The sequence below is a fragment of the Ciconia boyciana genome, chromosome 8 (assembly GCF_034638445.1).
Source record: "Ciconia boyciana chromosome 8, ASM3463844v1, whole genome shotgun sequence".
In the NCBI taxonomy this organism is placed as follows: domain Eukaryota; kingdom Metazoa; phylum Chordata; class Aves; order Ciconiiformes; family Ciconiidae; genus Ciconia; species Ciconia boyciana.
In genome coordinates, this window is record NC_132941.1 from 726,960 (window position 1) to 740,574 (window position 13,615).

Sequence of the window (13,615 nt, forward strand, 5' to 3'; positions counted from 1 at the left end):
CCGCGAGGGCCGCCCTGCCCTCGGGGCGGCTGCGGCTGCGGCTGCCGCTGCCCTGGCGGGAAGGCGCCGTGGGCGGGAGCGCGCCCGGGCCGCCCCTCGCCGGAGCGGGAAGCGGCCGCTCCGCCCCCGCGCCCGCCCGCCACTCGGCCCGCCATGGCGCTCTCGCAGGCCGGTACGCTGGAGCGTGGGGAGCCGTCGCCGCGCACCCAGCAGCGGATGCAGGTCCGGGGAGGGTGGGGAGGGGGGGCCGCCGCGAGAGCTGCCTGCGCGGGGCGGCGGGGAGCCGGGGGGGGAGAACCGGGGCGGCGGGGAGAGGGGAGGGATGGCGGGCGGAAGGGGCCGGGGCCGTGAGGAGAGGGGCGGACGGGGAGAGTCGGGGCCGTGAGGAGAGGGGCGGACGAGGGGGAGCGGGTCCATGAGGAGAAGGGCGGACGAGGGGGAGCGGGTCCATGAGGAGGGGGTCTGGGGGAGCCGGGCGGTGGGGAGAGGGGCCCGGCGGGGGCGCCGGGGCTGTGAGGAGATGGGAGGGCGGGCGAGCCGGGGCTGTGAGGAGGGAGGCCCGGGGGGCGACCGGGGCTGGGAGGACGGGGGGGCCGGGGTCGGTGAGGAGCGGGGCGGGAAGGCGGGTGTCAGGCGGGGGGACGCGGGGCCCGGCGGGCGGAGGGCGCGGGAACGGCCCGCGCTGCGGCTCCCCGCCGAGCTGCCGGTTTCCCTCCCCAGGAGTCCACCCCGACGGGCACCGCCGAGCTCCGGCTCAGCCCGGAGCAGGGCGAGCGGCGAGCCGTGGCGGCGCGGCAGCTGCGGGTGCTGCTCACGCCGCTCGCCGTCGCGGGCCGGCGGCTGCCGCAGAAGCGGCTGCTGGACGCCTACGGCGGCGGGGGCGCGGAGGGCAGGGCGCCGGCCGGCAAGAGGCTCTGCCTGGAGCCCAGCCCGCGGAAACCCGCCCCCGCCTCGCCCCCCGCCGCCCCGCCCGCGGGCACCCCGGCGGGCAACGGCTTGGACGGCGTTTGGGATGCGGACAGCGACGGGAGCGATGCGGGAGACGCCGCGCTGGTGGGTGCCGCTCGTGTCCGCGCCGGTGCGGGGTTGGCCGGCCCTGAGCTGCTTCCCAGAGCAGCAGCAGCAGCGGTGTCAGTCGAGGCTTGCTTGCTCCTTGGCTGCAGCAAAGGAAGGATGATGGTTTTGCAGTTCTCAAGACACACATTTATTATGGTTGTAAAAGCACAGTTTGAAAGTGTTTTTCCTCTTTATGTAACTTTTTGTTTCTTTTTAACCTCTCTGACTGGCAGTATAAAACTTCATCTTACCCTTTCAGAATGTCTACGGGATGAAAAAAATGCTCTTTCTATCAGTCAGAGCATATAAAACCTGGCAGCAAAAGCACCAGCTTGTTCTTGTGCTGTCAATAACCATCTTTGAGATGTTTTTATGGATGGATACAGTCACAAGATTTGATAGTTTTGTCATATTTAAATAATCATTTCAACTTGTCAAGTTCACCTTCTCCTGTAGAAAAGATAAAAATTATCTCAGACTGTATTCCATTTATGTGCAATGTTTGCTGTGTTGCTGAAGTCTTAAGTTGTTTACGGAGTCGCTTCAGTATTGTTTTCGTTCGAGCAAGATTTTGATGAACTGCCCATTTTGCAGAATTAATGCTAGGAGTAAGTTTTGTAATGCAAGCTAGTACCTATATGGACAAGTTTTGGTATCGATATGGGATCACCCCAGTTTGTATGTATGTTTGTTTGTTTACAAATATATCGAACCACTTTGAAATAATTCAGATAATCAATTTAGAGACTCGCTTCCCAGAAGCCTGGGTCATCTCTTGCAGGCTGTGTAACTGTACGATGAAGAGTAATTGGCTTTTCTTTTTGTAGGATGGATACTCACAGTTATCAGCTTATGAAAGGAAAAGACTAAAGAACATTACAGAAAATGCTAAATTCTTTGCTGCTTTAAAGCTGCATGAGGTTTGTATGGATTCTAAGTAGCATCAAAACGCGCTCTCCAAGTGTAATAATTGTGCTGTCATCCCTCTTGTTGTGAAACCCTTCCCTAGCAGTGGCAGGTGTGTGGGGAAAGCCACGACAGCTTCCTGAGACATCAGGACTGCCCTGACTGGATAAAAAAATGGGGTTTTGTGCTGCTAGTTAGCTTTTTCCAAAGAGGGAAGGTCATTTGTTAAACTTACAAAAAGTGAAGAAAGCAAAACTCCACTCGTACGGTATTCCATACCAGCAGCACCCGGCCGCGCTAGCGCGTGTGTCCCAGAGCTGCGGACCCAGCAGGACCAGATGAGGTAACCCTTGGGTAAAATGCTCTCGTGAAGGTGCTTGCATGTGTGTGTTGCGGGCAGTGCGAGTGCTGTACCTGCGGCGTCCTGCTCGCTTGTGTAATGTGTGCTCCCACCCCTTCCTGCGCACTGCTTTCCCCGCGGAGGGCATTGAGCTTTTGCATTTTAGATGCAGTGCACGCAGGTTAGCTGGTTATCTAACTGAAAGGCTGCGGGGCCTGAAAGGCACCGGGTGGCAGGTCTCGGGCTGTCGGGACGGTTCAGCTCACTGCCCCGTGCTTGAGAGGCTCTTGGGAAGAGGCTGCAGGGCGTGTGCTGCTGGAGTCCTTCCCTGTGTCCTCGCTAGTGTGGGTGGACACAAGCGCGTTACAGTTCTTCTCGTGTTGGAGAAGTTGTCTAGAAGGTGAAGGCAGTGGAATTTCAAATGCTATCACCTGAGTAGATCCAAATCTTTACCCTTTTTTCTGTGCTCTTTCATTCTCTTACATTATTTTATTTTTTTTTTAATTCGTAATGTATCCCTTTTCTGGCAGCAGTGAGTGAATTACCTCCTTGAATGGCTGCATGCTTGCTTGCTCATTACACCAGGCTGCAAGACATGGTTGGGCCTGTCTAGTAGGCAGTAAGCCTCCTTACCACCAAGACTGAAACTTGAGTAAAAATAACTCCTTTTCTTCCAGTTATCCTCAGAGAGGTCAGTAAAGACTAGGCAGTCTGACTGTAGTCACAGCCCTGACTGCAGAGTAGCGAAGACTAGCAAAAGGAGCTATAGCCATCTCAGTTACCGTTAGCGCTGGCCAGTGTGGGCTGCCAAACCCAAGAAGCAGGTGAATCTTTTCATGCCAAGGTTGATGCTGCTTTGGCTAGAGTGGTAGTGCAGCAGTGGTCTTAGTGCTGAGCTGGACGTGTCGAAACGTTTCTGGAGTCCAAATGAGCTAAATGCCTGTCTTGGAAGTGTAACGGAGGAAACACTGTGAATGGAGGCCTCTGTGGTTACAGGTTCTACTATAAATGTCTTTCTGTGTCTGGTGCGTAGCATTGGGAGTGTTTTCTTTCTTCCCTAAAGAGAAGGGCTACAAAGCATCCAGACCGTGCTGTGCTCCTGTGCGCCGTTTGCAGAAATCAGGGAATTCTTGCTGATAGATGGAAGCAAAGTGGACACAACACAGCTTGATGCTTAAAAATCCCTTTTTATTATTGTTATAAGTAATTGCAATATAGTTTACTGTAGCCTTTAGATAATCGGATTTTATACGGGTTGACCTTTTATGCTTGTTATATATATTTTTAATGTGTTTTTTTTCTCTTTAAGTCAGCTGCAAGACTTCACCAAATTGCAACTAAAAGACAATCTCATGTCACCAAAAGGTAAAATAACTGTATATGAGATTTGTGTCACTGTTCCTTCATTGTGTTTTAGTTGTTTTAGCACTTCCATCTGCACATACATGCGAAGAGGGAGAGCTAGTGAGGAGTCTCCCTATAAAGCTAAATCTGAGTAACTGATTATCTTAAGCTGGAATCCATGTATGGATTCATGAACAGGTAGCTCCTCTAGGTAGTGCCTCTCCTCTGCCATCCTTTGGAAAGAAAATGACAGTGTGAATATCTTTTTTTGTCAAATGACAGAAGTTGTTCTTTTTGTGATATTTGTATTAAGGTATTTCAAGTGCATTTCTTCTTTCTGATCATATTTTGGCATGATGGCTAAAGAAAGAATTGTTAAATGCTGAAAACAAATGATGGGAAAAGGCGTGGGAAAGAAAGAGGGGGGGAGAACTAGACGCAAGGAATAGGGTAACCAGTTAGTGTAGAAAAAAAGTCATTTGGCAGTGCCAAAACAGTGCCAGGCAAAGCAGAAAAATGAGCTTAAGTCCAAATAAAGAATAAGATATATGGTGAAAGAAAGTGGAAAAAGATGACTATGGGTGTCACTCATGACAATGAGTGAAAGATGTATTACAAATAAGGAGGGCTGGGAAGAGAAGCAACAATGGCAGGATGTATTGCAAGCGCAACAAAAATGCAATACATACATATGCATTGTGAAGTGCTGCTCTTGTTGTTCATTGCTGTTGCTGAAGGGAAGAGTAATCACAGCCCTCCTAAAGGGAACCAGAACTAGTTGGGCTGTACTTAAATGCAGAGGGCTTATGTTATTTAATTGTGTCTGTAATTTGGAAATGTTTGAATTGTTCTAGAGCTAAGCCTAAAAAGGCAGAAGATGAAACAGTACGTCGAAGGTCTATGCGCTTGCAAAGAGTAGAGCCATCAGGAATTCCAATGCCGGAGATGCCTGCCCAGCCAGGAGCAGAGGAATATGTAAGATGGGGAAGGGTTAGAGGAGGTTTGTGTGCATACACATAGACGTTTTATAAAAACGATGCTGGTGAAGTTGACTGATAATACTTGTCATTGCTGAGCTTCTTGTAAAAACCTTTAGATGCTTGGGAAGGTGCGTTATACAGTGGCAACAATAAAAGGTAAATACTTTCACCCTCAAGCATCTTGAATAGCAGCTTCCCGTGTCCTCTCTCTGAAAGTTAGTCAATATTCTGTGACTCAAGTGGATGAAATGGTGCAGTTTGGGATGATCAGAAGGGTCCTGAGGTAAAACGTTATGCATTTTTCAACAGCCCAATGATTTGAGCAGCTTTAAATTCAAAGTTTTATTATTCTGTTTTAATGTTACTTCATTGTAACTTTTGATCTGGTTTATTTTCCTTTGAAATATTTACTCACTTTTTGAAGTAGTTATATAGCAACAAGTAAAAATTCTGTTGCTCTGAGAGATGGGAACTTAAATCTTCCATGGTGCTGTAGAATAAAGCTAAATCTCTGTAACACAGTTGTTGAAGATCAGCCTTGCTGGAGTATCAGAAAGGAGAGGAAAAAACGTAGGGTAACTCTTTGTCTTTGCTGTTGTGTTCAGTAAAGTTCTATTTATCTTTTTAATAAGATTTTGATACAAACTTTTTTTCCTGTTTATTTCTGGTATTATCGTAGATGTGTTCTCAGAATATCTGGTGTGTGGAAAGTAACAATTCACCCTATTTGTAATTTTACTTGGTTTGAGTTAGGAAAATTACTAATGTCATTCCAGCCTCAAGTTCCAGCCGGACCCTTGCCAATGATTCCAGAAGATCAGATGGGGGACAGTAAATTGACAGAGGACTTACTGACTACATGGATGAGGATAAGTGAGGTGGTATTAGTTACAATTAGTTATTTTTGGATAACATAATTTAGCTTGGGTTCTAATTCTGATAAATATTTCCTTTCTATCTGTAGATGAAAGCTAATGATACTGAAAAGCGCACGTGTGACCTGAAAAGGTAATCTGAAGACAGCAGCTAAAAACTGGGTATTGTCTTGTTCTCCTTTCTTCTCTTGAATAGCTAACGTTTTAATGATGTTGTCTAGATACCAAGACAGCCTGAACAGCATGGTCCTCAGTGAAAATAACATTAAAAAGGTTGTGAAATACCGAGTGTGTTCTATGGCTATCCATCCTTCTGAAAGCATCATCTTTGTGGCAGCTGGGGACAAGTCCGGGCAGATCGGTCTCTGGAACGTGGTGAGTTGTTAGTGTGCTCTTCACCTGGCAGAGCTGTTTGTTGCGGGATGGACGCAGATGGGGCGTCATTTTGTCAGGCTCGCAACGGTATTTTCGACTTTCCCCATTCTTACGGATAACACCAGGCTGTCTGTTAAATTGAGGCTCACCAGAATTGCTTGAGAGGTCGGCCTGGTCCTTGGCAAGCCCAGGTTTAATGGGAGGAAAGGTTGCACTGGTAATTTTGGGGGGCAGAGCGGAAGAGAATGGATCACTAGCTGAAATAATGTTATCAGTGAGGGTTAAAATTGCAATTCACTGTTGAGAGAGTCAGGATCTAATTACAGCACCCTTGTAGCAATACCACGACTAGGTTTTGGAGAGTGAGGAGAAATGGATGCTGAAGTATTTGTTTTTTGAGTTTGTACAAATTTGGGGTAGCCGCAGTGAGTCACTGTTCTTCCAGACAGCAGAGATAAAATTGCTATGCCAATATATATGCTGGCACATGTTTACTTACATTGTCTCTGAAAAATAGCTTAGCATTTGGCGCTTTGAAAACTTTTGAGGGCTTTGCAGGTAGTCTCACCGTCGTTTTTGAATTGCCTTAATGACTCCTGCAGCAAGAGTCCTTATTCTGTGCCCTTGACTTGCACCTTTGTAACCTCCCCCTGCACCCTCCGCTTTGCTCCCACAGCATCCAAACCAGCTGCTTGAAGTTCACACACACGCAGATTTTCTGCTCGTTTTTTGCAACGCCATTAACCTCTCGAGTTTCTCTCGAGTCATTTCTGCTTTGACAGCTTCAGGAAGCCGATCAACTAAATTCAGCTCTGAGGCTCTTATTCAATTATAAAGAAGTTTAAAATGCTCCATACAATTTGGAAAGCTCTGACTGTGCAGCTGCGGTTACTACCTGTCAAAGAGTGTGCTGTGGTGGCAGGGAGGCTGAGGTCTCTGAGTGCTGCAGGCTCTCTTTGTGGCCTTGCAAAGACATTTCAGTGGAAGCCTAGAATTGTTAAAGCTACTCTTTTCCCTCTTGCTCTCCCTTTCTTTATTTCCCTGAAGTGAGTTGGACTTGACCAAGTTTGGGAGCAGAGTGATCTTTGTGGAATGAACCGGCACTTGTTCCAAAATGATCTATTAATTTTCTTTTAAAATAACAGGGCTTGAATGATGCGAAAATTAAAAGAGAAGAGAGAGGGGATTATGCTTTACATTCAGTTTGGGTCACTGTAATTTAGCTTGACTTCTAAATAACCTAATATGTACATATTTTGATGCAAATGGCATATGCATACGTTTGGTCCTCAGCAAGGTGTTCAGCTGTGGTAACTGAGAAACCAATTGTGCCAGTAAAAAAGAGCCAGATACCGAAGTCCAGATACAGTATTGATGACTGCAGTGAGAGAAATGCCCTTGAATTACAGCAGGAAATTGCAGCTTTTTGTAGTTAGGAAACGGAATTCTGAAACGGAGAGTAAATTCTTAGTGCTCTTTTGAGCTAAATTACTTGTCTAGTGGTGAAAATGGTAGCGGGAAGGGAGGCCATAGCCTAGCAGTGCTGTGTTGAGTGGTGCACCTGTGGGCAGTTCGCTCTTCCATGCAGAGGTGAGACTCCCTTTGTTCCAGTAAGATGTTAGCCTGGGCATGCCGGGCCCCGAAGCAGTCTTGCTGCCTGTGTTACCTGTGCTGATGTCTCCACGCATCAAGCACCCTACTGCCTCCTCCATACAGTTACCCAGAGCAGACTGAGAACATTTGGAAAACAGAGACTTTGCTTGGAAAGTTGCAGTAATTAATAGAAATAACTGCAGTGATTAGCATCTGTGTCCACTGATCTCCATTGTTTTTCAGAACTGTGAGTCTGAAGAAGGAGCACATGTCTTCATTCCACACAATTACCCGGTCAGCTGCATGCATTTTTCTCCATTTAATCCTGCTCACTTGCTGTCTCTAAGCAATGACACTCTGCGATGTGGTGACGTTACTAGAGCGGTCTTTGATGAGGTGAGTGCTCCCTCAGTTGTGCTGCAGGCTCCTTGGAAATCTCTTGGTCTGCACTGCTGTGAAGTCTTAGTCTTCTTGTAGCTGAGTTGTTATTTGTTGGTGGTTTTGTTAAGAAGAAAGTTCAAGATTCCATTTCCACAAGGACACATGAAGTAACCTTTAATTAACATCATAAAAATATGGAGATGCTTCCTACTCAGTAAAACACAGTAACAGCTTGGGTACTCCCAATTTCCTTCCTGCAGAGACGGTTGCAATTATCAAATTTAATTTCATATCTCCGTACTTAAGCAATATGTGCCTCTCTTCAAAAGCATTACCTTTTAATGATGACAAATGAGAGCGATTTAAAGAACTAAATCTTACACATAAACCCCCACCCAAATAAACATTGTAAACCAACATAAAGCATGAGTTGACTTTGCTTTTCTCGGGCTTCAGGTGAGCAAAATGCTGTGACTGTCTCCACGGTGAGCCAGACAGCTTAACTGAGGAGCTTTGTGATGCTTGCTTTGTTTGCTTGTTTTTGACAGATACATCTGCATTGATCAGCTCTCCAACACTGCAAAATATAACAAGCTACAACAGTTTAAAGTGTTCTTTCCCAACCCTTACAGGCACTGCCATTTTGGTGGGGTTGCAGGCAGGCCAGCTGCTTGGGAAGTATCTGCAATCAGTTGGTCGAGAGGCCAGGAAGGTCCAGGGAAGCTCTTTCTTTGAGACAAATGCTTGCAAGAATGTGTCTTTAGAAGTCGGGGGAAGAGAAATGCTGTTCTCCTGCTCCGTTTACCTTATGCCAACTTACACAGCCTTGTGATACCTCTAGGAGTGTTACTGCCGCTGGAAAGAGTACAGCTGCTAATGGGGAGAGTCTGCACACCTAGAGAGAGCTGGAACATGGAAGTTTTCCCCCAGCATTATTATACTTGTGTCTGATGGCTGCTTTGAGAGGAAACTGCCATGGGATTAGATAGCTTGACATCCTGACTCTGATCTCCCAAATTGTAGGAAGCCAAATTCACATTTCTGCACCCGATTAAAGGTTTCTGTAGCACTGGAGAAAGGAATGCAATCATTAATCCTCGCTCAGCATGCACTCGAGGATAACAGCCGCTTGATTACTGGAACATAGAGGTGATGGTGTCTTGTAAGAGTTCTAACAGAGAATTCGGAGTACGTTTTTGCCAGTTTGTTTTGGATGGTTAATTATGTCCTCTGTGGAAAGCATACCGGTTTTACAGAAGGGTTACCTACGTGGATAGCTAAGGCTGGAGCTATCAAATTAGGTAGTCTTCATTAGTATTTTATTATATTACAAAGGGAAAGCATGAAATGTACAGCCCATAGAGTGTTTTGGGTGTTATGAATAATGCTGTGTATTTCGTTGAATAGTTTCGGTTACATTTGACCTTTTCTATGCTCAGATATGCAGAAGTGAAGAAAGCTTATCTTCCTTTGACTTTTTGGAAGATAATGCCTCCACTGCGATAGTAGGACACTGGGATGGCGGCGTCGCTGTTGTGGACAGACGGACGCCAGGAACGTCTTCAGAGCTTTCTGCAGACATTGGCTTCAAAAGAACAAGGACAGTCCATGTTCACCCAGTGAATAAACAGTATTTCATTGCTGCTGGCTCAGTGTACGTAGCTCAAAACAAACTGCGGTTATTCTGTGTTTTCAGTGTTCTAGCTGCACTGGTGTCTGAAGTCAGCTATAAATGGCACGTTTGGAGGGCAGGAGCAGCTGTTGATGAGGCAGACAATTTCTCAGCCTCAGCGTATAGTCAAAGCTTTCTTGATCGTTTTAGAAAACAAGTTTTTAGTTCTTAGCAGGTTTTAAAATGTGATACACTTTTGACTTTCCTTCGTGTTTTGGTAATGGGTACAAAATAGTCTTACGAGTCACTGTGGGTTTTGAGAGATTGCGGTGTCTGTCAGAGGGGTTTTACTGGTTACTTTGGGCTGGTTTTGGTGCTCTCAGGATCCTTTGGAGCCACTGGCCGTTGGAATATGCACTGCTGAAGTAAAGCTCTAAACACAGCTCACATAAAACCTGCGGTGTCTCTTGAGCATTTTTTGGTAGATGGGACGTAAGAATACTAGTTAATTAACTGTCACCTTGTAAAGCGTTCTGTGTGATCTGTGTTGCAGGGATGTTTGTATTTATGATGTTCGATACCTGAAGTCTAATGGGAACAAGCCTGTGAGCTCTCTTAAAGGACACACGAAAAGTGTTGCGTCTGCCTATTTCTCACCGGTAACTGGGAACAGAGTAGTGACGGTCTGTGCTGATGATAAGCTGAGGTAAGACCACATGGGAAGGAATAATCTTTATGGAAAATGTCAACTGGTATTTTTTTATTACTATTATTATTTCCTATCTGCATCATCCATCACTGAGAGCTTTCTGTTGTTATCGCTTTTTTAAATTAGATTTTCTTGCATGGGCGTTTGTAGTGTTGCATGATTTTTTGGGGTTTCCTGAAGTATATTTAATAGTGAACAGTAAAATATACAGGTGCTGTTAGTCTTAAAAAAAAACCCAAACCACCCAAAACCTGGCTCATGAATACAAATACAAAATGCTTAGAAACTGAATTTATTGCTGGTACTTAAAATTATGATAGTATCAGCTCTAACTAGTCTACCATTTGGTAATTTAAACTGCTCTGAGTTGTGTTGTATTGAAGATCTAGTTTTTCTTTCTCCTTTGTAGTTTTGTGACCATAATGTAGGTAATCTGTTCATGTAAATACCTGATTGCATCTGCATATTTGCCGTGTACGTGTTTAGAAGTCCTAAATTTGATCAAAGAATAGCAGGTACCAAATGGGGCCCCAGTGAAGTCCAGGTTGAAAATCAGGCCTCTACTCTACAGATTGCTTGTGTTTTTGAAGATGGGGTAACTACATAGATTCTGGAAAGAATCTGAGTATGGTGCAGTTGTTACGACATTACGCATTTTGTCTGGAAGTTTGGTTTTCTTTCGTCCCCTCCCATATACACAGGAAAGAGTTCTTTGTGTGAGTTCTGTGTTGCTGTAACGCTCTCTTTCCTGTGATGTATTTGCTGTAGATAACTGAAGGTTCGTTCTCCGTAGTGGGCCTGGTTATGAAAATTGTAAATCCTTGGCGCTAACAGCAAGTGTCAGAGTACAGAATGGATATGAGAACCTTTGTGCGCGACAGAATGGAGAAAACAGATAGAGGATCATTTATTCACTGCCTCCTCCAAAGAACAAAGAAAGCAGCTTTTAACTCAGCAGCTTGTTGAACTTTTTGCCCTTGGGGGTTTGGGATCCTAAAAGTTTATCGGGGGTGAAGGAGAGCCCAGAACGGGGGATCTGTTGATGGTTTCTCTGTCAGTTGAGCTCACGCCTGCCTGAGGAAGTCCTGGCACCGGAAGCTGTCAGTGGTGGGATTTCACTCTTGCGTGTGCTTTCCCTTCTCTCCTGTTCTTCCCTGGGCAGCCTGTGGGTGCAGTGACTAAATGGGCAGGATACTGGGCAGGAGGAGCCTTTCGTTTCTCCTAGCAAGCCATTCTTGTTCTCTTCTTACAAAGCTTTCAGAAAGGATGACCTTCAGTTCTAGCTAAAAGCCAATCCAATTAGAAAAGCAAATTTAATAATTGCAGTTGGAATGGTGGTGCTTATATCCGAGCTGGATGTCTGTGTGCTGTTCGTTCCTGTATTCCAGACTCTGGTGTGGTCTGGCCTGTGCTGATCTGTGCAGGGTGCTTTAGGAGGAAAGGGCTGCCTTTTTTAACACGGGTGCCTTTTATTAACACGCTATTTTGTGTTACAGGGTCTACGACACCACCTCTTTGTCATCGACAGTCGCAGTTCTCAGTACCGTCAGGTAAGCTGAACGCGCTGGGGCCGAGGACAGCGTGCTGTGGCCCTTCTGCTGAGGTGCGCTTGTGGCAAAAGCGATGGGTGCGCAGAGGCTACGCGGTGTGGTGTTTCCAACCAGCCTCGGGCTCGCCAGCAGCTGCGGAAGCGAGAGCAGCCCTAGGACCCTGCTAGCCTGAGAATCTGCCCTGGTCCTCACGGCTGCCTGCCCTGGCTTTTGCTCATAAAGCACGACTGGGGCGTAGGCGGCTGAGTCAGTGAAGTCTGCAGGCAAGCTTTAATGTCTTCCTGCGTACCTTGAACAGACCACTTCGTGACTTTTGAAATGTGTTTGGTTTCAGAATGCTGCTTCTGTGTGCATTTTTAAAATATCAAAGGTTACTTCTTCATGGTAAAGCAGGTGTTTTTGGGGTAGAGTCTCAAGACTTGTAAAACAGCTTTGTGCTCCAGAAGGGTGAGTTGTTGTCAGGCTTGGTTTGCTAAGGAGCTGGAACTAGATGAGTGACTGGCTTGAAAATTCTGAATTTGCAGTTTATCGAAAGGCTCAATGCATTTTTGTCCTGTTTTTACTAAAATGTGCAACCATGAGGCATAACTACTTTGACTAATAATCACTTATGTCAAAGTACCCTCTGCTTTCTCTTCTTGCTCCGCTCCGTGTCTTTGTCCCATCCCACCCATCACAGCGCAGTGATCCACTGAACAGATCTGAGCAGCACGATCTGTCCGCTGTGTGAGAGTGCTGATGGTTTAGAAGGCGAGGAAGATGGGTTTAAGCAATTAAGACATAAATGACAATAGTTAAAAATACTGGATTCAGTAAGAGGAATGTTTCTCTCTTTTTCTCCCTGTTTGTTTCTCTGAAGACATAACAATAACACGGGACGCTGGTTAACTAGGTTCAGAGCAATATGGGACCCTAAACAGGAAGGCTGCTTCGTGGTGGGCAGTATGGCACGACCAAGACAAATAGAAGTCTTCCAGGATACTGGAAAATTGTTGCACTCTTTTTATAACCTTGACTGCCTTGGCTCTGTGTGTTCCATTAATGTGGTGCATCCCAGTAAGAACATCTTGGTGGGTGGCAACTCCAGTGGCCGCCTTCATGTGTTCAAAGAATAAAAAAAGTGGCTCAGATATTTTTTTTTTTTCTTTTTGCATTAAATTTGTTTAATCCGTATTATTAAGCTGTTCCTAAGCTAACTGTATTTTCTCAGGACAAAAGTGTATTTTAAAAGCTTTAAAATAAATCTTCTAAACTACCTTTGGCATTCTCTTCTTTAATTAAAAAAAAAAATTAATCCTGCTATGACGGTCAGTTTGTACCAAAGCAGGTATTTTGTTCCCCAATACCGAAGTCATTTTTCAAAAAAGAAAAACCATTGGGCCAGTAGGATACTTGTTGCGTGTTTGAGGCGCTTCTTAATGGTTTTCATTAGAGAGTCTGGGGCACTCGTTCGCTGCCAGCTTGTGTGGTGTTCCCATAATCTCTTAGGGCTGGTAAGCGTTCAGGAGCCAGGTCTTCAGCAAAATTTGTCCCTTAAGTAAGACGTCTACTGTCTGATTAAATCCTTCCTGGAGGCAGAAGGAAGGTCTCGGGGTAGGCTGATGCCACCGGGCACAGTTTCTAGGGAAGCTCCGAGGGGAGAGTTGAACTTGGAGGTGTCAGGGCGTAGGCAGGGCAGCCTGCAGGCGCTGAGGGACGGCGCTGCCGAGGGGCTGTGGCCCTGGGCCACGCCTTGGTGGTCGCCGGCCCCTCTGAGGAGGGCTGCGTTGTACCGACGGGAATAGCTCAGCAGAGCTCGCGTTAGAAATCGTCACTGGCGTGTCAGTGACACCACGCACGCTGTCAAAGAGAAGGTACCGGTGAGAGGCTATTGCTTTTACACACCTCTTCACCG

The 13,615-nt window shown here is 46.3% G+C and overlaps 1 protein-coding gene across 1 annotated transcript; it reads left to right on the forward strand.

The window, feature by feature from the left end:
• WDR76 (WD repeat domain 76) lies at window positions 1-12,945 on the forward strand. The gene is made up of 13 exons (XM_072870468.1): window positions 1-222; window positions 721-1,053; window positions 1,884-1,976; window positions 3,612-3,667; window positions 4,501-4,621; window positions 5,403-5,504; window positions 5,591-5,634; window positions 5,723-5,876; window positions 7,713-7,865; window positions 9,290-9,504; window positions 10,016-10,168; window positions 11,668-11,721; window positions 12,581-12,945. The coding sequence occupies exons 1-13, from the start codon at window positions 154-156 to the stop codon at window positions 12,834-12,836; spliced, it is 1,803 nt and encodes a 600-aa protein (XP_072726569.1). The 5' UTR covers window positions 1-153; the 3' UTR covers window positions 12,837-12,945.
• The last annotated feature ends 670 nt before the right edge of the window (window positions 12,946-13,615 follow it).